The 20,187-nt window shown below is 49.5% G+C and overlaps 8 protein-coding genes across 8 annotated transcripts; 2 read left to right on the top strand and 6 right to left on the bottom strand.

The window, feature by feature from the left end:
- Positions 1 to 543: 543 nt before the first annotated feature.
- EDB91DRAFT_1338583 (uncharacterized protein) lies at positions 544 to 2,876 on the bottom strand (the record flags this gene model as incomplete). Its single annotated transcript, XM_041325627.1, has 9 exons — positions 2,360 to 2,876; positions 2,286 to 2,306; positions 2,088 to 2,234; positions 1,973 to 2,033; positions 1,364 to 1,495; positions 1,194 to 1,312; positions 1,038 to 1,151; positions 691 to 775; positions 544 to 630 (listed from the first exon to the last, which is right to left on the bottom strand). The coding sequence occupies exons 1-9, from the start codon at positions 2,410 to 2,412 to the stop codon at positions 544 to 546; spliced, it is 819 nt and encodes a 272-aa protein (XP_041173562.1). The 5' UTR covers positions 2,413 to 2,876.
- Positions 2,877 to 3,512: 636 nt separating this feature from the next.
- On the top strand, positions 3,513 to 4,470 carry EDB91DRAFT_1154407 (uncharacterized protein). The gene is made up of 4 exons (XM_041319553.1): positions 3,513 to 3,533; positions 3,581 to 3,724; positions 3,781 to 3,951; positions 4,005 to 4,470. The coding sequence occupies exons 2-4, from the start codon at positions 3,716 to 3,718 to the stop codon at positions 4,329 to 4,331; spliced, it is 507 nt and encodes a 168-aa protein (XP_041173561.1). The 5' UTR covers positions 3,513 to 3,533; positions 3,581 to 3,715; the 3' UTR covers positions 4,332 to 4,470.
- A 314-nt stretch (positions 4,471 to 4,784) lies between these two features.
- EDB91DRAFT_722597 (uncharacterized protein) lies at positions 4,785 to 7,055 on the bottom strand. Its single transcript, XM_041328202.1, has 2 exons — positions 5,722 to 7,055; positions 4,785 to 5,663 (listed from the first exon to the last, which is right to left on the bottom strand). The coding sequence occupies exons 1-2, from the start codon at positions 6,937 to 6,939 to the stop codon at positions 4,914 to 4,916; spliced, it is 1,968 nt and encodes a 655-aa protein (XP_041173560.1). The 5' UTR covers positions 6,940 to 7,055; the 3' UTR covers positions 4,785 to 4,913.
- Positions 6,866 to 8,826, bottom strand: EDB91DRAFT_1227116 (glycoside hydrolase family 16 protein). The gene is made up of 5 exons (XM_041320998.1): positions 8,172 to 8,826; positions 7,817 to 8,123; positions 7,444 to 7,765; positions 7,320 to 7,386; positions 6,866 to 7,264 (listed from the first exon to the last, which is right to left on the bottom strand). The coding sequence occupies exons 1-5, from the start codon at positions 8,386 to 8,388 to the stop codon at positions 7,173 to 7,175; spliced, it is 1,005 nt and encodes a 334-aa protein (XP_041173559.1). The 5' UTR covers positions 8,389 to 8,826; the 3' UTR covers positions 6,866 to 7,172.
- An 88-nt stretch (positions 8,827 to 8,914) lies between these two features.
- EDB91DRAFT_1252159 (uncharacterized protein) lies at positions 8,915 to 9,777 on the bottom strand (the record flags this gene model as incomplete). The annotated part of the gene is made up of 4 exons (XM_041323471.1): positions 8,915 to 9,145; positions 9,209 to 9,424; positions 9,489 to 9,601; positions 9,651 to 9,777. 4 exons carry the CDS (start codon positions 9,775 to 9,777, stop codon positions 8,915 to 8,917), a joined length of 687 nt encoding a protein of 228 aa, XP_041173558.1.
- Positions 9,778 to 11,129: 1,352 nt separating this feature from the next.
- On the bottom strand, positions 11,130 to 13,827 carry EDB91DRAFT_1154390 (Rec8 like protein-domain-containing protein). The gene is made up of 6 exons (XM_041319552.1): positions 13,737 to 13,827; positions 13,564 to 13,684; positions 13,366 to 13,505; positions 13,203 to 13,318; positions 12,653 to 13,146; positions 11,130 to 12,597 (listed from the first exon to the last, which is right to left on the bottom strand). The coding sequence occupies exons 1-6, from the start codon at positions 13,737 to 13,739 to the stop codon at positions 11,453 to 11,455; spliced, it is 2,019 nt and encodes a 672-aa protein (XP_041173557.1). The 5' UTR covers positions 13,740 to 13,827; the 3' UTR covers positions 11,130 to 11,452.
- Positions 13,828 to 13,893: 66 nt separating this feature from the next.
- Positions 13,894 to 15,983, top strand: EDB91DRAFT_1154389 (uncharacterized protein). Its single transcript, XM_041319551.1, has 4 exons — positions 13,894 to 14,028; positions 14,080 to 14,444; positions 14,503 to 14,838; positions 14,891 to 15,983. The coding sequence occupies exons 1-4, from the start codon at positions 13,923 to 13,925 to the stop codon at positions 15,737 to 15,739; spliced, it is 1,656 nt and encodes a 551-aa protein (XP_041173556.1). The 5' UTR covers positions 13,894 to 13,922; the 3' UTR covers positions 15,740 to 15,983.
- Positions 15,984 to 16,273: 290 nt separating this feature from the next.
- On the bottom strand, positions 16,274 to 19,592 carry EDB91DRAFT_1154388 (uncharacterized protein). Its single transcript, XM_041319550.1, has 3 exons — positions 19,197 to 19,592; positions 18,553 to 19,065; positions 16,274 to 18,503 (listed from the first exon to the last, which is right to left on the bottom strand). The coding sequence occupies exons 1-3, from the start codon at positions 19,333 to 19,335 to the stop codon at positions 16,447 to 16,449; spliced, it is 2,709 nt and encodes a 902-aa protein (XP_041173555.1). The 5' UTR covers positions 19,336 to 19,592; the 3' UTR covers positions 16,274 to 16,446.
- Positions 19,593 to 20,187: the final 595 nt, after the last annotated feature.

The following is a 20,187-nucleotide window of genomic DNA, read 5'->3' as shown; positions in this document are numbered from 1 at the left end:
AGTGGACTTCTACTGGGGCTGAACGCTGAGGCTACCCATGACAGGTGGTGTTGGAATATGAACATTACATTATGGATGAGATCTGAACATTCGAACGTTGAACTGTCACTGAGGTAAGTATGTAATGATTTGGAACCTTCTGACCTCTTTTGACCTGATTCCTTTTTTACTAGGTGGACTTTTAGGCAATTGTGTCATAGCACAACATCTCCAAGTTTTGACTCTAGACACAAGAACCAGTGAAATAATACAGGGCAATTACAACAGCTTGTAAAGATGAGCAGAGGTTGAAACCTCGCAACGATCACACAGTCTGAGGACATTGTTTTGTCTGGCATCAAGTCAGTTGCAACTCATGAAGACTTTGTAGCGATGATCCAATTGATGTCACCAATGATCCAATCTATCATCCCATCCGTGAATGCTACAATGTGCCTGTTTATATCTCTGTCACCAAAGCTGGGAACCGCATCTCTGCAGACATTGAAGCGATTCAAGGCTGCCTAGAACAGTTTGCCTGCATGATGGAATCTTTCCTGAAAATCAAGATGCTGAGTAGTTCTGGATGATGGTGATAATGTTGTGCAGAGCTCTGTCTTTACATTGCTCCTTTTTGAAGGAATAGATGTCCTGAAGCACCCAATAATTGGTTAGTATAAACAACACTTTGATACATCTGAGGTGATATACATTGGTGATATATATCGTGTCAGCGGCATAATTCTCCATCTCAGATACAACAGGGTGTTGCAGGACGTGCTCTAGCAGGTATAACCTGCAGGTAGACCGCATCAAGACAAAGCACAGCCAAATATGTTTTCTCTCCACATAGCCATGTATGAAGCAGTAGAGCGGGTTGCTGCAATGCCCTTCGATACTTCACGATCGAGTGCTTCTTGTACGACGTTCTCTGCAAATTTGACATTAGACTGTATGGATTCCGGTCAGTGATACCGATCCAGAGCATCGTTCAAGCAAGGCACCATTTGGCTAGGATGCTCATAAGAATGGTATAAATATATAATGATGAAGCTTACTTAGCCATGAGTTTAATGAACAGGTGATGGTGACTCTTGCCAGCTTGGGGATCTTTTAGTACATCAATCCACAATTTGGAGGTCGCCTTAGCCACTTCGCTCGAACATTGATTGCTGTACCATGCAGTCAGGAGAGTCAAGACATCAGTAACCCACGTGAACCTCTCAAACATGAGCTGGATTGACATGTAATTCAGGACCCCACTTAATTCTTCGGAGCTGGCCTTTGGATGCGCAAGAGCTGCAAGCAGTGGAATCTCCGCACTGGTGACTTCCTTTACAAGACCAGACAGTACACCTTACGTCTATATGACAGTGGAACTTACAATTAGCAGAGGATAACCAATGGTTGCTCTGACCCACTCTTCGTAACTGTCCTTTGTTTCTCTAAAGGCAGGGCTGATGATATTTCCAGTCTTATTGGGACACACAGAGCAGGTTGGGAAGGTGATAGGCACCTGAAGGCATTTTCGAATGTGTCTAGGGACTCAAGAGAAGAGACTCAAGTGGTTGAATAAAAGAATACTGTTGAGACGGACAACAAAAAGTGAATCGTCAATGCGTAAAACATGTGAACGAAGAGTAATTGGGTATATAAAATAACAAGCGAAGACCTACGGTATGTCTCGGAATCTTGATTTTCGTTTGGACAAGACGAAAAGAGCTATGGTGTCTGATAGGTATTTATGCGACAGCGCACATGCCAGCTGTGTAGAGTTGTCCGTGCGCAGAGAATTTTAAATCTGTGCAGAAGTAGAGAACTGTGCGAGCGACTGAGACCTTGGCAGCCATTGAATATTGAGTACTGGCACATTTTCAATGCAGCCCAATGTTAGCCTAACGGTTGTAAAAGAATTGCGAAAGGACTGCACAGCATGACGCGGTGGATGTGCGAATCCCAGACTCCTACGGTACTTGACTAGCGCTGTGCCCACATTCGAGGCTTGTAGAGTAGATAGAGTCAAGGCTGGAGTGCTGGTAGCCGGATTGGGAGCGCTGCGAGGGAAGGAGTAATGAAGGATATAAAAACAGTTCCACATGCACATATACCTTGGGGGTGCAGCAGCAGCAAGCCGTACAAGTTCGGCGTTTCGGACGAGGAATCTACTGACCTGGAAGTACCATCTCCTCCGCCGGGAAGATTGTGCGCGGCAGGGATTTGAGGCTCGCCGCGAGATGTCATGGTGTGAGGATGACCTTTGTGTGTCATTAGTAGCAGATACAATGAAATGCAAACATCGAGCTCACCTCGTTGACGGTGAGATGGGTCTGGGAAACCGCATGTGCGAGCCGTTCGCAGACGCATGTCTCGATCTACGAACCTATAGAAAGCCACTCGGGTGGCAAGTACTAATATACCAGTGACATGGTACATACACGTTCACGTAGTGATACCACCGGTCATCATCACCCTCCTCGTGGAGGACTGCGTTGAACTTGTAGCATAGCGGTGGGATTAAGTACGGATAGGGATGTCGATGAGGCGCGATGTTTTAAGTGTGAACGATTTATACAATTGGTGACATGAAGAAACTGCCAATGTCGTGTCGCGTGTCGGTCAGTTTGAGGATAGGAATATCCGTACTTACCAGGGGCGTCAGACTAGTACTGACAGGAACCTCTCACGAGTGTGTTGTTGATAGGATTACAAGAGTATGTTTAGCCGCGTAATCTGTATTGACATGTAGGAAATGGCCGGTCTGTGCGAAGTCTTGACGCATGGCATGTCATCGTAGTTGCTGCAACATCTCGCAGACGGAGTTGAGTGGATGAGAGGTTGTGGCTTATGTAGTACAGGGAGGGGCAGTGTGACCAGTGCAGCTACGCATATACCCGATCAACATGAAATCCCCAACCTCATGGGCGAGTAATAACTTTCAATCTGCGCTTTCTGCCGACGCAGGCGGAACTTCCCGAGTACATCTTACTACCAATATGGTTCTAACTTTTCTAACATGTCTCATTCACGAAATGCGATCGAGTGACATCAGCGACTTGAGCGAGACTACCAGCGAACCTGAATCAGTCATCAGCTTCAATGAGAACGTGTACTTCAACATGCAAAACGCTGCCGTATCCACTGTGACTTACGTGGGACAGGCTCGACAAACAATAGAGCAGCTAGCGACGAATCAACGCAGATGGATTGCAACTCCACCAAGTGTGCACGACGTTGACGCATCCAGGGTTCTAGACGCGATGCTGAGGAACGCTCACAGGACCGGTGGCGAAAGCTCCGAGCGTTATACTGCATGTGCTATTTGCGCATGTCCTGAGATCCACGAGCAAGTCAATCTCGCGAGGAATTGGTTCATGTATCTGCTCTGGCCATGTAAGTTAGAACTTCGAGATGTCTGCCACGGACACTAACGCAAATTTTCACTGGTAGTCACAGCCGGAACCCGCCAATCATCAGACTTGAATTCTAGCATTGACGACACCTATGGCAGCCTTGTGAGTGCCAGTCCAGAACGGAGTAGCAGATTTAGGACCGACGTACGTCCTACCAGTTAGAAAGCGGCTTTGGTGTTAACTTCCAACAGGTTAATCGACGGGACGGTTATAGATGCGTTGTTTCAGGTATCTGGGATGGACCACACGTTCCCGCCGGTGTCGATCAGGGTTTTGTACCCTTGATAGGAGCGCACATCCTGAAACGGGCTGTCGGGGTTTTCACCATGGACCGGGCAAGGATTTCTCTGCCAGGTTATCATAAATTCTGACCTCAAGTTGAATCATGCAGGCACATACCGCGGCTGCAACGTGGAATATCATTCGGCATTACTCAGGAATGTCCGAAGAAACTATTCAAAACATGGAAAGGCTTGTAGACGACCCTTCCAATGGCATGATGCTTGAGCCCAACATCCACAATATTTTTGACAAGCTAAAAATATACCTGGAGCAGACGGAGGTGAGCCTGCAGTCTTGCATCCTCGCAATGCCTCGCATTGATCAGCGCTCCAGCGAGAAAACGAGTATGTAGTCAGGGAGGTTGGGGGCAGGGCGTGGATGCACCCTCGCAAGTTCCTCGGTAAAACCGTCACCTTCAGGAATCATGATGCCCCTACACGAGACTTGCCATTACCTAACCCTCATTTCATCGCACTACACGCAGGCATCTCCCGAATTTTGCATATGAGCGGCGCGTCTGAGGTATTCGCACAGATCTTGGACAAATATGATGGGGCAGCAGGAGGCAACGTCGGAAGTCTGAAAAGCAATGGAGATCCGGTGCATCAACTATCTTCAATGTTGTCTGCCCTGTTTATAGGCGCTTCATTGATTACTTAGTGTCTCGCAATGACATGGTTCGACAAGGACGGCAAAGTCAATAATGACAAGGGTCATGTTAATGCAATCGCAAATGCCAAACAAGATGCACTTCCCCGCTGGAACTCTATAACAGCTCGCGACATTAATGTTCTCTCTCGCGAATATTCCCAAGTGCACATCACCAACAATTCAAATGTGGAACCCAAACAAGAGGAGGACACCACGCAATCAGGTCTTGCTCATGGTTCCCTGGTTATTCATACACTCCTCTCCGGTACCATATTTTTTTTACTTTCTCCGGAAACATTCGTACAGCCGAGCAAAGCCTTGTCGCGCTCCACGAAATCGTCGATAGCGGAGCACTCGAGGGATTCAAGGATGGTATTGTTCAGGTATGCTTTCCGTTTCTCTTCGCGTTTCGGAAAATTGGTGGGACCGCTTTACCGCTTGCCATGACGAAGCTGCCACGTCACGAATGGCTTGCAACCAAGTGTAAGTATCGAAGAAAAGGGAAAAAAAACTGGCCCCCAAGTATTTACAATTAACGGCGAGAAGAAAAGAAAAGATACTAGCACTCGATCGAAATTTAAATTCCACCACTCACTTCCTCACCCGCCCCCTGATCGTCATCCGGCGCTGCATAATTGGAATCCCAGACGGCTTCTCAGGACTTGCGTTCTCACTCCCCTCACGAGAACCCAAGTTCCGAAGCTTTCGTACAAAGCTCTCAGGGCTCGGCGACAACCGCCTTACGATCCCCCCTGGGTTGCGCATGAAGCCATCAGGGCTACGCAAGTGTCTCAGAACGGGCAGCTTGCTCCCACTGGATGAAGGTGTACTGCTTCCGGTAGGTGGCGTCTTACTCGGCGTGGTCGGTCCTGTCGTGGGCGTCAGGGTAGACATGAACAGCGAGTCCTTGCTTTCCCCGCTGAGGCCGAAGAACCCCGGGGACGTCGCGGTGGTGGAAGCAGTGGTGTTGAGTACCGCAAGTGAAGCAGTGGAGTCCATGAGTCCCAAAGGATCGGCAAAGTCAAGGATAGTAAGGGATCCGGTCGAGTATTCGTTGATATGCTCGAGGAAGCGCGAGTTTCTCCTGGTACATGTATTGGAGCATCTGCGCACGTCCGGGCCCGCATGAGTGCTGTCGGTCCCATAAAGGAGATTATGGAATGCGGAATTATCGAACGGCGTGTCGGAGCTAAGGTCACAAGCGGATGTGGGTATGCCAAGCGAGGCACTAAGAGAGGGAAAGGCAGAAGTGGAACCGGAGAGGCGGGATGGAATGCTTGACCCTGACATGGCTGAGGAGTTGCGGCGGTGTCCGCGTCCAAGGGCAACGCGATTCAAATTCTATGCGCCATAATTTTATTGCCTTTTTGGATGCATTTATTATTATTATCAGACGTACCTGGATGAGATCTTGGCTGAGAGTTACCGTTGGGCGTGCGTCCTGGTCTTCATATTCACCCTGTTGCGAATCCTCTGGCTCAGTCTCCGCTTCGAAAGGTTCGTCCGACGATTGGGAGACGTTGAGATCGATGTCACCCAAAACCACGGGAGTCGAGCGTCGGCGTAGCTCAGAGATTGAAAAACGTGCACTCGAAGACGGAGTATTTGCAAGGCGTTGCAACTGTACAGTCGAGCCAGATGCAGAGGTTGCCGCAGATCCAACACCAGAGGCAGAGCCAGGGAGAACCAAACCACCTTGCATAGAGGGCCCGCCAAATATATGTCTAGCAGAGCTTGCATTTGCCTCCCGTCTGCGAGTAATGAGGGCGTCGACAGCGTGTTGACGGGCAGGACTGAGCGGCTCACGGACAGAGGATATGTCGGACGAGGACGGGGTGACGGTATCTGCATAGCGGTTATCCTCCTGAGCAAGGCGTTTCCAGAACTTGGAGACCTTCTTTTGAGCACGGACTTTGCGCCTCACGCTGAGAGTCATATGCAATGCAGATTGATAGTGTTCTGGTACAGGCTGACCAACGACCGCGGGCTTCAAGCTTGAGAGAAGCGCTTCTGGATCGTGAACAGCGTCACCTATGGCATCGACCAACATATGGTCTACAGTGCCGAGATCAGAATCCAATGCATCGGATATCCGCTGAACGGTGAAGTACGGGATGCCAATGTCGACGAGAAGACCAGCGAGGCGCTGAAAGCGTGTTTCAAGCTTCTGGATGTGGTCCATACCACGCGCAAGCTGGTGCTGGAAGCGGGCAAGTTTGGTCATCTCGGTATAGAGCTTGTTACGGGTCTGCGAGAGATCGTTGGTGACGTCGGCAAGGTCGGCTGCGAGGTCGGCGTTGGCCTGACGGAGGCGGAAAATATCGCAATCGGTCGGGTGAATGCAGTTGTTTGTGTACGTGTCCAGGAGATGTGTTGGCCGGGGTTGATAAAGCTGAGCAGGGTCGAACGAAGGCAGGGATGACCCGAGGGACACGAACACCGGGGCCGCTAAACCGCTGATTGGGTTAGGCGATGTAGGCCTGGCGTATTGCATCTGCAGAAATTCTCCTGAGTAAGATGACCCAGTCGACGATGCTGGAGGTGAAACCATGCGGGACACGTCGCCTTCAGACCTTGTACGACGATGCAGTAGCCGAAACGATTTGAAGAATCGCATCCTGGTGGTATAAGGTATAGAAGGATGTGGCTGACGCAGCCGAATTATAATGTTGATGCGGCTGACTGTCCAATGTCTAATCTTGTCTAACCTAACATAACGAGTACAGTAAACAATGCAAAGGATAAATGACAGTGTGGTGAAATGATCGTCCGGACTTGCTCCATTAACGGCTGTGTAGTGTATGGTATAAGGAGGAAGTAAGTGTGACAAAATCGAGTGCGGGTATCAAATTAACGCAAAAGATCTTGTGTAGGTGTATATATATTGAGGGAGTTGATTTCCCAATAGGCTTTGGTGAACTCGTGAGGATTGTTGTCAACAACTGCGAGAGTCGTATATCAGGATTGCGAGCGATGAAATCAACGAGGTCGGCTTACAGCTATTGCAGGTGGAGGCTTTTTTTGCACATGTGGTCGTCTCCCACACCGACCCTGCCCAGTCGCCCTGCAAATTTGATGCAGAGGTCACAACGAGATCGCGGAACATAAAGAGGGTGCTTACACAGAATGTCAGATCAAAAACAATGCTATGTGCGTTGAAGTGGTCGGAGTAGCTGCAGTTCGACGCCTCGTCATGCATCGGGAAGTACGCATCAGGTGTTGATAAAAGCATCAAGTCCAACATGGGCTCGTCATTGAGAACCAGCCAGTCCCAACGGCTTATAAACCAGACTGAGACACCCTTCGTGCTGCTTTTTTCCATGATGTAAAAGCCACCGCCCCCGTCGTTGAAGCCTTCTCCGTAAGAATTCTGCTCAGGAAAAGAGACTCCGCAACCCTGGTTGGAGTTCACGGATGTGTCGCACGAAGTGGATGTCGTATTGCTGCGAACCGACTCAGCGAATGATATTCAGAACGGTTATGGAATATCAAACCCTCTCTGTGATCGAACCTCTGGCATAGTGCAATTCGGTGTGGTGTGTAGCGAGGCAAGATTACTTTGACCGAGGTTGACGCCTTCGATGATATCTATTTCGCCACCGTGAGGCCAGGGCCCCTGCTGACTCAATGTCCACCATGCAGGCCACGTTGAGCAACCCTCGGGCATGTGCGCTATGTCAAGGACGAACAATGCGTCATCATATGCCTCCAGCGATTGTATGCGTACACTTTCTCGCCCGCGTGAAGTATTCGCAACTTTCTTCGTGTCGTCAGCGCGCATGACAAACTTTGAGTCCGAAACTGCGAAAAATTAAGCGAACAAAGTCGTACACAAAAGAATATACGTACCGAAAGTCAGATTATTTTTGAGAGCGGTAGCTTGATCGACATAGTTGACACGGCCGTGCGTCGGGTCTTCCTCTGTCTCCCAAGAGAAATTACCTAGAAAGTCATAACCAACATGTGAGGCGATTAAAGTGTATGTCAATGTTGGGAGCAGTGACTGGGCGTTGATCATCACCAAGGAAGCGAGTGCAAATGCGAGTGTTGCAAGTCTAGTATACATCGTTGATCAAGAAAAGACAGGATTCTGTTATTCTGACTTGGAGCCAGCGGAAAGGGAGCGAGAGATGCGGGAGTCAAAGGACTGGCAAACTGACCTGGTCGGGATCGATATTAATATTAATTATGTAGTGCCAATGGAATTCGGGCTAGACATTGGAGAAATAACGGCAGCGTTCCGTTAGTCGAGACTGAAATGAAACATACTAAGTAGCGGTTAACATTGACTGCATGACTTGAGTCTTCTAGCTCTTATTGTCACAGAATTCGGCTCGAGCAGAAGTATCATGATGCATACAATCCGGGTCAGTGCAACTGCTGGGTGAGTATTCCAATTTGAAGCATTACATAATGAAATCTGGAGATCTGGTGTCGCCAAAGGGCCAAGCTGGGAGACTAGGGTCAAGCTGAAGTACTCGAATTTACCTGTCCTTCAGGCGAGTACTAATGTTCGAACAACGGATTATTTAGGTTCCATTGAATAGTAGACACAAACTACGCCGTCAAAAACCGTATCTCCTCCGTACAGCTCATAGCTCTGCTCTTAGTAGCGGGATTGCATCCATGATAGCATCCGGACGCTCGTATTGAATGCAGTGACCAACGCCCGGAAGAACTCTAGCATTCAATCTCTCCACGTCACGAGGGACATGCTCCAAACGACAAGCAGCACCAAACTTTGGGTCTGATGCCAGCACAGTGATGTTCACGTTAGGGGGAATGTTCTTGAACAGCCCACTGAAAGACCATGGCTTGGTTTGCTGATCACAACAACGGGAAAAACCTGTCAGCAATGCTTCTCATTTCGACACCTCAAATATTACCTCAAATATCCCCTCGATGACAGTGCAATCGCACATGGAGGCTCCCAGCGATTCTGACACGCAGTCACGTCGTGACCAAGCAGGCTTATCAGCCATGTACTCCTCGGCGGTTTTGACGCTCGCAACCTTCTTCACAAACATACATTTAGCTATTTCGATTTGCTCCGCTGCAACTTCGAGGACGGGATCGAGGAGTATGACAGTGGTGTCCTTTCGCTTGGGGCAAGAATGGCAGGAGCGACAAGACCACTACACCTCCAAGGGAATGCCCTATAATCACATCGTAGGACGTGTCCATATACGGTCGGAGATCCTCTGCAAGGGCGGACACGCGATAGTCAGTGCCCCGTCTCCATGCATGCCCAAGGAGATTCGGCGCCACGACAAAGAACCCTGAATAGCATGTTAAGACATCATCGCTGTAGTGTTAAAAAGCCCTGACCTTTTGCTGTTAATAGCTGAGCGATGCCCTCCAATGAAATCGAGGACGCAGTCATACCATGAATAAGCAGAGCTCGCCTGGAAGCAGTGGGAGAACCCCACTGGGACGCTGAAATGGACGCGCACATACTACAATGGTTTGGATGCGAATGGAGCCTGTATTAACGAACGGATTCGTTGCTCAAATGACTGAGGAAGGAAGTATAACCGCGTAGGGAAGAGCCAGCGTGTTTAAAGCTGTTTACAGGGCGTACGGAATATCCTGACCGGAAGAGCTCGGAATACTAGCCGTAGGATACTGAAGACTAGAATGGATATCCGCCCTATGCTGAGAGATGCCACGAATTACCACTGGATAGGTGGCGCTCGGGGACCTGACAGCAAAGCTACCGGGAAACGGGGATTCGATCATGCATCGATCATGACGCGGCTTAAATATTTGCGGAAACCACTGGCATATCGTTGCCAACCCCGATGGACGAAATTAAGCGAGGGAGAACTTCGATCTCTCCAAAACGAGATAGTGCAGACATATTAGGTTTGTACGAGGAACTCATTTCAGTCTGCATCAATTAATCTTCAATGAAGAACGTACACCCCGGTTCCGTCATGTGGAACACAATGATCAAACTCAAGATACACCTAGAAGATTGGAGGTGGTACATGCCAAAGCAAGAAATTTGCGAGGAGCTATGGCGGAAATAAGCTTGGACAGTCGACTACAGTCAACTAGTGCTAGAAAGTCACGTTATTCGTTGTCAAGGGCGACAATGCGTTCGATGACAAGCATGCATTGAAGCAAAAAAAACTCATTACTTAGGCTCTGCTCCTTTCGCATTCGTCATGATCACGATACTAGTGGCAAAAACGTACCAGAAACCATGAAAATCTCAATTTCAACTTGTCTGCACCCCCACAGAAGAGACCACAGCATGTCTTGAAGAAGCTATCTGGTGAGGAGCTACAAGTTGAGCCAGCGAAAGTTAGAACGGGAAGAAAACAAAGCACAGAGCTGAAACACGCCAATCGAAAGCCAACACCAAAGCGAGCGGACTGTCTGTCGACGAAGGACACCTCAAAGCGGTTTGGCTCACCTTTTCTTAATCTTCATTCTCCTTCATTCTGACAGCCTACTCCTGTATCAGAGTGCATGGAGGCGAGATTCTCTTGCTTGTGCACCAACGATGGCCTGAGCCTTGTGACAGTAACCGTACGACATGCTCTGCAATGTCCCATACATGGTACTGTAGGATGGAGTGTGGCCGAAGCGACTGCTGAATGACTAGAAGACATCGTAAGGAATCGGTGAGGGCCAGAGGCTAAACGCTTACTGTGTAGGAACCATTACATAAATTACTCCAATGCCATGGTTAAAACGTTAACGTTGTGTACAGTGTCGACGTCACGCATGTTAGGTTGTACATATCGTGTGACACTGTAAATCCCTCCGTAGTCCTCGTAATTTACATCCAAGAACAAATTTCAGTCCAAATAATATATATATATTCTCCAGGCCATGACAAATAATCCGTAAGTAATACAATGTTTGTGACTCTGAGCAATGTTTCTTATTGGTGAACAGGTAAGTAATAGAAAAACATACAGATCAAAGGCTGTTAACAACTGTAGGATGTATAGGAAGATATGGTATAAATCAAGAAAGCTACAGAGAACGCAACATCATGACACACAAAAAGCTTGGTGTGGTGAGCTCACAAGATAAAATAAACACATAAAAAATCCTAGTACCACATCGTAGATGGTCATGGAATCAAGATCTGAAAATTCAAAAAGAAAATACGCTTAGAGTCCCATGGCAGATGCAATAGATGGTGCGACAGATCCGTGGCGCTGTCGCTCCCACAACTTGTCCTTGGCACGGATTTCGATATTCTCAAAGGCGGCGCTCTGCGACAGTTTAACGCAATCCCGCGTTCCAAGGACAAGGAGCTCGAAGAAGAACGCAGACGCAGCACGCCGAGAAGCTTTTTCCGTCATCTTGCGGAAGCTCATAACGCGCTCTTCGTCATGCTCGCGGCCTTCGGGTTTGAGCTCCTTGCGAATGATACCTAGTGCCTTTACTGTGTTTTTGCTGTATCCGGTGCCTTCACCATCACCGGCAGCCTCCTGCGCTTGAGAGGGCGAGGGCCGCACATCGAAAGACGCGATAGGGCACGTCAGATCGGCGTAGGTCTCTTCACCTTCTTCTCCCTCAACGGCTGGCGTGGACGATCGACTTTGCTCTGTTGCAGCACCTTTGCCTCGTTCCACTCCCAGTTCGTCATGTGCCATCGGGAATTCACCACCAATATCCATATGAAAATCGTCCAAACCGCCTGTCATGTCGCCAAAGTCGAAGCCGCCATCAGGAGCTATACTGGCACGACCGCCAAGGGCTTCACTAGCGATTGCGACGCTCGGAGCTATACTGGCATCCCGCCGAGCTTGCTCGACCTGCTCATCTTCATGTATACTCCCCTCAACCCTAGGCCTTTTCCTCCCTGCCTTGTCAGGGGATGCACCCCTCTTCTTCGATGGAAGGCCGGTCTGTAGAGGACGCATGAACAGGTCGGATAGTTCAGGTGCTAATCCAGGGGGCCCAGCAAGGAAGAATGTCCCTTCGGGTGTAACCTTGGTGGGAAGAAAATATGCAAGGGGATCCTCGCGGATCTCCATGAGTCGCATCACCATCGCAGAACGCGGGAGAGATGGATGTTCCGCAAGGATATCACTGACATCCTTGACAACAGGTGCACCTAGACCGCGACCAGCTCTAGCTCCGGGGCCATCAGTGAGCTCCGTAACAGAATCAATTATCTGCTTCTTTTCTTTGGGCTTGCGCTTGGTCTTCGCAGCGGCTTCGTCGTCAGCTAATTCTTGTGCGGCTGCTTTTGGTGTGAGAAGAAGTTCAGGTGGCGGTGTTTGCGGAGGCTCAGTGAGCGGAGAGGCTATTTACTGAACGTCAAAAAAAAGTCAAGCGGAAAGCGTACAGGAACGGCGTACACATCCGAGAAGGAGACCTGGTTTGACCAGGAGTCTTTTCACGTTCGCTCAACGGGCGGTCCCCGAAATCAATACCCAAGTCAATATCCATAGCTCCCATGTCTGGACCAAAGCCCATGTCCACGTTCATGTCGGCGCCAAATGGATGTTCGGAGGGTTCTCTACTTCTGTTCGAGAAGAAATCTTCACCCTCTCCACCATTTCCCATCATTCTGGAGTCCAACGACTCTCTAGCACTTCGTGGAGTCGGGGCATCACGACCTACTTCTACGCTCTCGTCGATAACGCTCGCAGGTCCGTCGCCGAAGTCAAGACCGAGATCGAGCTCCCCGAAGTCCTGTGAACCGATGCCATCCGACGGACCAAGGTCAAAACCGTAGCCAGGATCGTCAAGGTCAAATTGGAGGTCGTCGGCAGTTTGGAGAGTGATATCTGCTTGTCGTGCAACATGATGACCTTGAGGTTCAGCAATACGGTCCTCAAAATCGATGTCCCTAGCTCAGCGCATGAGCCAAGGGACAAGAAACGGAAAAATACATGAGCATCTCACCAGTTGATATCTGGAAGTAAAACGTCCAAGTCAAGATTACCACTTTGAAGTGTAATGGCATTGCGATTCACAGCCAGTTGGTCCTCCGTCATATCGACAACACCCGGGCGGAATGCCTGGAACATGGTCAACGTATGTTTGACACCAAAACATAAGGCATCACCATCTTGATTTTGAGAAGAGCTTCGTTACAATCATCCAATAGATACTTCGCTTTGCGACTGTAGATTCGAACAACTCCGAGCAATAATTGTCCGCTGAGACGTAGTGCCATGACTTCAACCTCCTGTCCCATGATGGCATCTGGGATGAGGGCAAAGTGTTATATAACGCGTCAAAAGCATATAAAGTAACGACGCACCCGCTGCTTGTTCAATGTCCGTCTGTAACGTCTGCGTTTTGGAGAGTTTTCTCTCCATGTGTGCGGCGAGCCATACTTTGGCCAGTGGCCCACGGCGTGATAGAATAGCTTCCGAGTAAAACTTTCCTGAAGTGAGTGACCGCCAGGTAATTGCAAAAGTAGATCATACATACCATGATAATCCAAGCTTTAGGTGAAAGATATACAAGAAATAGAATGAGAGGGTGTTGACCAGGCACCCCGGTCGCGGTTTTAGAACAACTTGGTCAGGTGGTGGCTGTGTCGCGGTGGAAGGTTGTTGAACTGTATTTGGCCCATTGACCTTTTACAGATTTTTATCGGAAGCGGAATTGGCAAACATGCTAGCCTCCACATCGCGAAACTCTCTTAAGAGAGTCTCCAAGAAGGCTACGCTATGGTCTTCCCAGTCCGAGTGCTCTGTAGTGCTGCCTGTGTCCTTTTTCCGTGAGTCGATTGGACCACTCGTTGGCAAACTCGGTTTTTAACCTCATGCAGGATGTCAGAGCACTCAACAGCAGGTTGCAACAAAGTCTGCTCCACGTTCGGGCTCGTCTGCAATTCGGAACAAACCATGGTCCTTCGTCCCAGATCAAACTTTTCAGGGAACTGCACGTCATAGTGCTATAGCGCGCTACCAGTTCAGGTCTACGGGGCTTGCCAATCACAAGAAAACCGTAGATGCTATAAGAATGTGCAGAGAAATGAAGGAAGAAGGCGTAAAACCGGACATCATCATTTATAATAACTTGCTGGCATGTCTCGCGGAAGACTGTCAGGTGCTAGAGGCTTGGGCTACTGTCGAAGACATGGCTTCTATGGGTATTGCACCCGACCGACACACTTTCCATCATCTTATACATGTGCGTTCATGCTTCTTCGATCACTTACCTTACCTTATCATTCCACTATTGAAATCAGGCATCACGTCGACTGCAATCATCAGCTATGTGGGATATTATCGAAAAGATGAACGCAGAAAATATCCCTCCGAACGAACAAACTTACCAGCTGATGATTCAACGCTTCACAGCGGGAGAAAATCTCGAATTTGCACTGCAGTGTATCTATGAGATGGGGACGCGGGGGCTTGTCCTTGAGCTCACGATCGCTCAAGATGTGATAAGATTGGCAGCAGAACTAGGCTTTCCCCGACTCGCACTCAACCTGGCAGAGAATTTTGAGGCAACCTCCGTCCGGAGATTAAGCCCGGAAACATGGATGAGATGTCTAGCATCCTCCGCTGAAGCTCTCTACGTGTGTGGTATTTTCTACTCCGTACCGTTTCCCACTGACATTACATTGGAAGACCGAGGGTGTTCAACGATGCTGGCAAAAGGTCGTAGACCTCAATATCACTCCAGACGAAGGACTCTGTCTCGATGTCCTCCACACTGCTGGACGTCACGGACTCTCTGACCTCGCGACAGATGTCATTCGTGTCCTCAGAAACCTGGGCGCTGACTGGCAAGAACACCACTTCGCACCCCTCGTGGAGGCACTTTGCAACGCCGGCAAGCTAAAAGATGCGTTCGGCACACTCGACTTGATGCGAAGTAGCAACATATTCCCTACTGTGACAACGACTCAGCCGATATACGACGTCCTGAAACAGGATATTAACAAGGTGGACAGCGCTTGGGAACTGCTTGACAAGCTGCGAAGTGAAGGGAAGACGATTGACAGGACCGCAATCAATGCCATCATCCGCGCTGCCATATCACTCTCAGATCTGCAGCGCGCCGTGGGCGCCTACAAGGCTTTCCCCGATTACAAATGTGTTCCTGACATCGACACTTTCAATTCCCTCCTTTCCGGCTGTATCGTTGCCAGTCACCGTGAACTCGGGGACAGACTGCTCCTGGAACTGAAGGAATTGGGCATCAAACCAGATGCAACGACCTACGAGCGGATCATCATCCTTTGTCTCACGCAGGTCACATATGAGGATGCGTTCTTCTATCTCGAAGAAATGAAAGCGCAGAAGTTTGTACCGCCACGGAGCGTTTACGATGCCATTATTCGTACTTGCGTTGCTGCTGGTGACTCGCGGTACACGCTAGCACTGGACGAGTTGAAGCAGTGTGGATACACTGTTTCGAACAGCCTACAAAAGTTTATCGATTCTGGAGGACGAGAGTCACAGTCGAGGTCATAGCGTACATGTATTGTTCATCGATATCACCGATAGGTAGCTATATGATTTGCCTCCCGAGATGTGGGTTCAGATGTGGTGCTTGCACCGCACCGCGGAACTATGAACGATTCTGACCGTGTACCAAACACTTCACGTTGTACGACTGTCTTCCTTTCGTAATTTGCCTTCATTGCAGAGCCTAAGTAGCTGGCAGATAAGTTATGTTTCATTTCAGTCTCGACTAACGGAACGTTTCCGTTATTTCTCCGATGTCTAGGCCGAATTCCGTTGGGACTATGTAAGGGAGACGCATCAGATCTGCCATCAGGTGGGCCGGTGTGTCGGATTTCAAAATACATACAACTGCGCCTGCTTTGTAAAACAGCCCCAGAAATAGGACTCTTGGTTAGGCAACAAACCCCTGCAATCCCCTGAGGCGTTGATTTGGCCCTGAGAAATGCACAGCTGCACAAACGCGGTTGATGATCCGTCGGGTTGATGAGGCTTGAGAGCTCTCCTGATCCGCCTTTACCAGTTATCTGGTTATCTGCCAAGTACGGTTCAACATATTCGTGCATTGCGATATATATATCAAACAAGCAGTTACTTGAAAAGATACAGCCACCTCACCCACCACTTTTTCTCTATCATGAACACCTGCTCCGCCATCCAGGACGACTCAGCACGTGGTTTGTACAGGTTTCCTCACCACGCTTGCTCCATACCGTCTACTTCCTCTTGACTTCTCCACCTGTACTCACAGAGACAGGTTCTTCGTCATCCCACGGGCTGAAGTTGGGCTTTCGAATCAACGGCAGCGACTGCAACCACGCAGGTAAAACACGCTCCTTCTCCCCGAATGCCGGCGCCGGGTGTGCCTCAGTGTGCACTGGAGAAGATGGGATACTTCCGACGTCGCTGAGGCTCGGCAGACGCTCAAGGCTCGTATTAGTCGAACCACCAAGCGCGCGCTGGAGTGCTTCACGTTCCGCTCGGGAGGGAGCAAATGCGCGAAGGAGGGCAGATGGTGTCGAGGAAGTATGGTTAGTCATGAGTCCATTGGGGTTCAGCGCGTCATAGCAAGCTGTAGGAGGGGCGCTGGTGGGTTCAGACATAGCCGGAGCTTTTCGTCGCGGAAGTCGGAAAACCTTGGCATCAGGATTGAGGCCTTTGCGCTGCTTGTCCTTGGCAGACGTCGAGAACCACCTGCGTGGAGAATCCAACCCTGCGGTAGCGGCATCATTATCCAGCACATGTATGGCGGAGGGATCAGAGTTCGTGCGGTGAGGCATGCCCATTTTATCATACATGGCCTGAGTATGGAGGCGAACTTCGAAAGGATCATAATCGACGTTTATTTCATGTGCAGGTGAAGGACCAGTGAGGGATACAGGTGACCCACTGAGCGCACCTCCGGTTCTTCCAATGCCTCGCCAGTCTCCAGAAGGGGAGTCCAGCACGCTAATGAGGCTGCTCGGAATGAATGCTGAAGACGGTGTTTGAACATCAAAGGGAGAAAATGAAGTCGTTTGAGGGGAGAAGTAACCGTGAGCAGTTTGACCAGAATGTGACGGGTGCGCGAGGGTGTCATCAAAGGTGGTATACCCATTGGAACGATGCGAAACAGCACCTATTTCACTTGCATTGGGGCTGAAATTTGATAGTGATCCCAACGAAAGCCGCGGAGGTCTGGGCGAGCGAGAAAGATCTCTGGAATTAAAACTGCTCTGTGCGTGTTCCGAAGTCCCGGGTGAAGAGAGGACGTCTGACGGATCATCAAAGGGACTGAAAGTTGAAGACCAGGATATTGCATCTGCTTGACCGACGTCATAGTCATTTGCGTTGCCGTGACCGTTAATGTGACCGTATTGCTCTTGGGTGGAGGTATGGCTGCTGCTCATAGCCTGCATAGGAACGAAGATTGGCTCATGCTTCAAAACCTCCGTCCGTTCCCTAGCTGCCCTCAGTCGCTCGCGACCCTCTGTTATTTTGACCTCGAGCTCCTTCGCGCGGGTGCTAAGGGCGGTGACGACATCCTCGGCGACCCGAACCTCCTTCTTCTTCCCCTCAAGCTCCTGCTCCAGTTCCTGGGTTAAGCTGGCGTCCTCGATCTCGGCTTCTTCAAGCAAAGTCGCTCGGTCTGCCTTGGTTTGATCCCTTAACCTGCCAATTTCATTCTCCAGTTCCTCAATGCGCCTTACAGCACCCTCTTTCACACCACGGGCAGCCTTGAGCTTCTTCTCGGCATCTCTTCTCCCTGCTTCAGCGGAACGTCGAGCATCCTCGAGCATCTTGGCACGAGCTTTCCCTTCGGTTTTGCGTTGATCTTCATCGCGCTTGCGTATGCGCAGCTCTACCAACTCCGCCTCCAACGCATCATGGGACGCAATGACTGCGGTCTGAGCCTCGCAAAGTTGGTTGTCGAGCTCTGCGACAAAAGCTTGCTGGGCAGTGATTTGCCTCAAGACTTCGGCGATGATCGGCGAGTCGTCAACAGATGCAGATCTCGAAGGGCCACATGAGATAGTTTGAGCAACAGGCGGCGCATAGATGCCAAGACAGGTTTGGTCAAGAACCGGTTGAGATACTGGAGGATTGTGCTCGTGTGTTCGATGATCTGTGTGCAAGGGAAGTGACGCTGACTTGGGAAGTGGCGGAGGTGTTGAATTACGTCGAGGAATTGCTCCAAGACGCGGCGCAAAACGCTCACGATTACGCAACCTAGGTGGGGTGCCACGTGCCGGAAGCCTGGGACAGGGAACCGACTTTGCAAACGGCAGACCTTCTTTTTTGTATTGAGACAGAAGGATCAATACAAGATCGAAAGAACACACCGTTGAATTCGTTGAGCTTGTCGAGAGCCTTAAAGCCGAGTATACCAGAGCTCCAGCCTTCGGCATCCTTTGATCGGATCATGGCATCATGATACCAGGAATCAACAAGACCGCCGCGCCACCAGTGACCGAACGCGCCAATAAACCAAGAATCTGAAACTACGGATCCATCGTGATCAACACCAGCCAAGTTCCCGTTACCATGCGCACTAGCCATGCTTGAGCTACGACCATGAACTCCAGCAGCTCCGCGAGTAGTGGCGATCGTGCAGATGCCAAAACTGTGGAATACATGCTTTGGGGTGCGTAGAGATACTGAAGCGCGGTTAGCAAAGTGAAAAGGAAGGGGGGTGCGGTCGGTTAGCGTATTGCGGTCCACGAGACGGGAGTTGTATTGAGCATCAGTATCAGAAGATTCGTCTGTGGTGTCATCAAGATGGCTGAGGTGCTGACGGAAGGATTGCTCGGTTAAATAAGCACGAAAGGATGTCTCTGAGGGATTCGTGAGATATGCTAATGGTTCGTAGGTCCAATCAGGATGCAGCAGATGGGCAGATCGAAAATGATGATGGCGTGCAAGAGTGAGACAAGCGAGAAGGAATGGTCAGTATCTGTGGTCTAAGAGCTTGGATCATAGTACTCACCAAGGATGAGCAGTACAGCAACAAATACAAGGGCAAAGAGGAAGGACCTGAATTCGCTGCGAACACGCGCAGAGTCATCCCAGAAATACAAGGGGGTCCATAGGGAAATCAAACCAAGCCCGCCAAAAGATAGGCCCATTAGCAAGATGGGCGATGTTCTTGATGACTGTACGAGCTTGGGCACAATATTGCGAGTGGAGTGGGTGTGATTAATCGCCGACACTGTTGCAAGGGGACAAGGCCGTCCCCGCAGTCAAATTGAGTTATAACTGTAAAAATGGAGTTTAGTAAGGGAGCTCAACGCCGACAACGACGAACTCGCCGTCGTTTTCAAACGGAGAACGTCGCCAACGATGATCACGTTGAAGAACGTTGAGAGTTTAGGAAGAAGAACAGCGCCCGCAATCGAAACGCGGAAATTCAGTACGTAAATCATTGCCACATTTTCACAACAAAACTAAATTGGCTACTAATCTTGATTCTGACCACAGCCTATTGGCAGAGCTTGACAAGATCCTATATGGTTTTTCCTAATGGTTTCCTTGACAATTTGACTATATAATATTGCGTTTTAGAATAGCGAACTGTTTAGCACTCCCGGTACCGGTCTCTACTCTTTTTTTTTTTTCATCGATCTACGTTATCCATCGGACGATGGAAATTGAGGCGTTTTCTTTACCTTGGTTTTACATATTTGACGGAACATGCTGCCGACCACGAGCTCGACAACGTGTCATACAACATCATTTCTACGCGAAGTAAATTAATTTCCAGGGTCTAAGTATGTCCAGACTCCACTTCGTCTGACATGCCCCGAGTCATTCATCCTGCAGGCATTATCGATGGACACATCACATTTGTTTAGTACATAATAACTACAACCTCTATCACCCTCGTATTGCCATTGATGATCATCCAGCGTCCGGCTGTGTGGTATGTTTGTAGCTCATGACCAAATCCATGTCGCTTCTTACTCTCATTTTATGAGGTA

This window comes from Suillus paluster (assembly GCF_016628075.1).
Source record: "Suillus paluster strain FC165 chromosome Unknown EDB91scaffold_63, whole genome shotgun sequence".
NCBI classification, from domain to species: Eukaryota; Fungi; Basidiomycota; class Agaricomycetes; order Boletales; family Suillaceae; genus Suillus; species Suillus paluster.
Note: the sequence above shows the minus strand (reverse complement) of the source record. Positions and strands in the feature narration are given on the sequence as shown.

Coding starts and splice junctions, on each gene's coding strand:
- EDB91DRAFT_1154407 (XM_041319553.1), top strand. Junction 3,952..4,004: donor TATACCTGGAGCAGACGGAG/GTGAGCCTGCAG, acceptor TCAGCGCTCCAG/CGAGAAAACGAGTATGTAGT.
- EDB91DRAFT_722597 (XM_041328202.1), bottom strand. CDS start 6,939: ATGCGATTCTTCAAATCGTTTCGGCTACTGCATCGTCGTACAAGGTCT. Junction 5,664..5,721: donor TCAGCCAAGATCTCATCCAG/GTACGTCTGATA, acceptor TATGGCGCATAG/AATTTGAATCGCGTTGCCCT.
- EDB91DRAFT_1227116 (XM_041320998.1), bottom strand. CDS start 8,388: ATGTATACTAGACTTGCAACACTCGCATTTGCACTCGCTTCCTTGGTG. Junction 8,124..8,171: donor CAAAAATAATCTGACTTTCG/GTACGTATATTC, acceptor AATTTTTCGCAG/TTTCGGACTCAAAGTTTGTC. Junction 7,766..7,816: donor GAGGTTCGATCACAGAGAGG/GTTTGATATTCC, acceptor GTCGGTTCGCAG/CAATACGACATCCACTTCGT.
- EDB91DRAFT_1154390 (XM_041319552.1), bottom strand. Junction 13,147..13,202: donor TTACTTCCAGATATCAACTG/GTGAGATGCTCA, acceptor GCGCTGAGCTAG/GGACATCGATTTTGAGGACC. Junction 12,598..12,652: donor CAGGTCTCCTTCTCGGATGT/GTACGCCGTTCC, acceptor TTCAGTAAATAG/CCTCTCCGCTCACTGAGCCT.
- EDB91DRAFT_1154389 (XM_041319551.1), top strand. CDS start 13,923: ATGCTAGCCTCCACATCGCGAAACTCTCTTAAGAGAGTCTCCAAGAAG. Junction 14,029..14,079: donor GCTGCCTGTGTCCTTTTTCC/GTGAGTCGATTG, acceptor AACCTCATGCAG/GATGTCAGAGCACTCAACAG. Junction 14,445..14,502: donor CTTTCCATCATCTTATACAT/GTGCGTTCATGC, acceptor TATTGAAATCAG/GCATCACGTCGACTGCAATC.
- EDB91DRAFT_1154388 (XM_041319550.1), bottom strand. CDS start 19,335: ATGGGCCTATCTTTTGGCGGGCTTGGTTTGATTTCCCTATGGACCCCC. Junction 19,066..19,196: donor TGCTGTACTGCTCATCCTTG/GTGAGTACTATG, acceptor ACGAACCATTAG/CATATCTCACGAATCCCTCA. Junction 18,504..18,552: donor CAAGCTCAACGAATTCAACG/GTGTGTTCTTTC, acceptor AATACAAAAAAG/AAGGTCTGCCGTTTGCAAAG.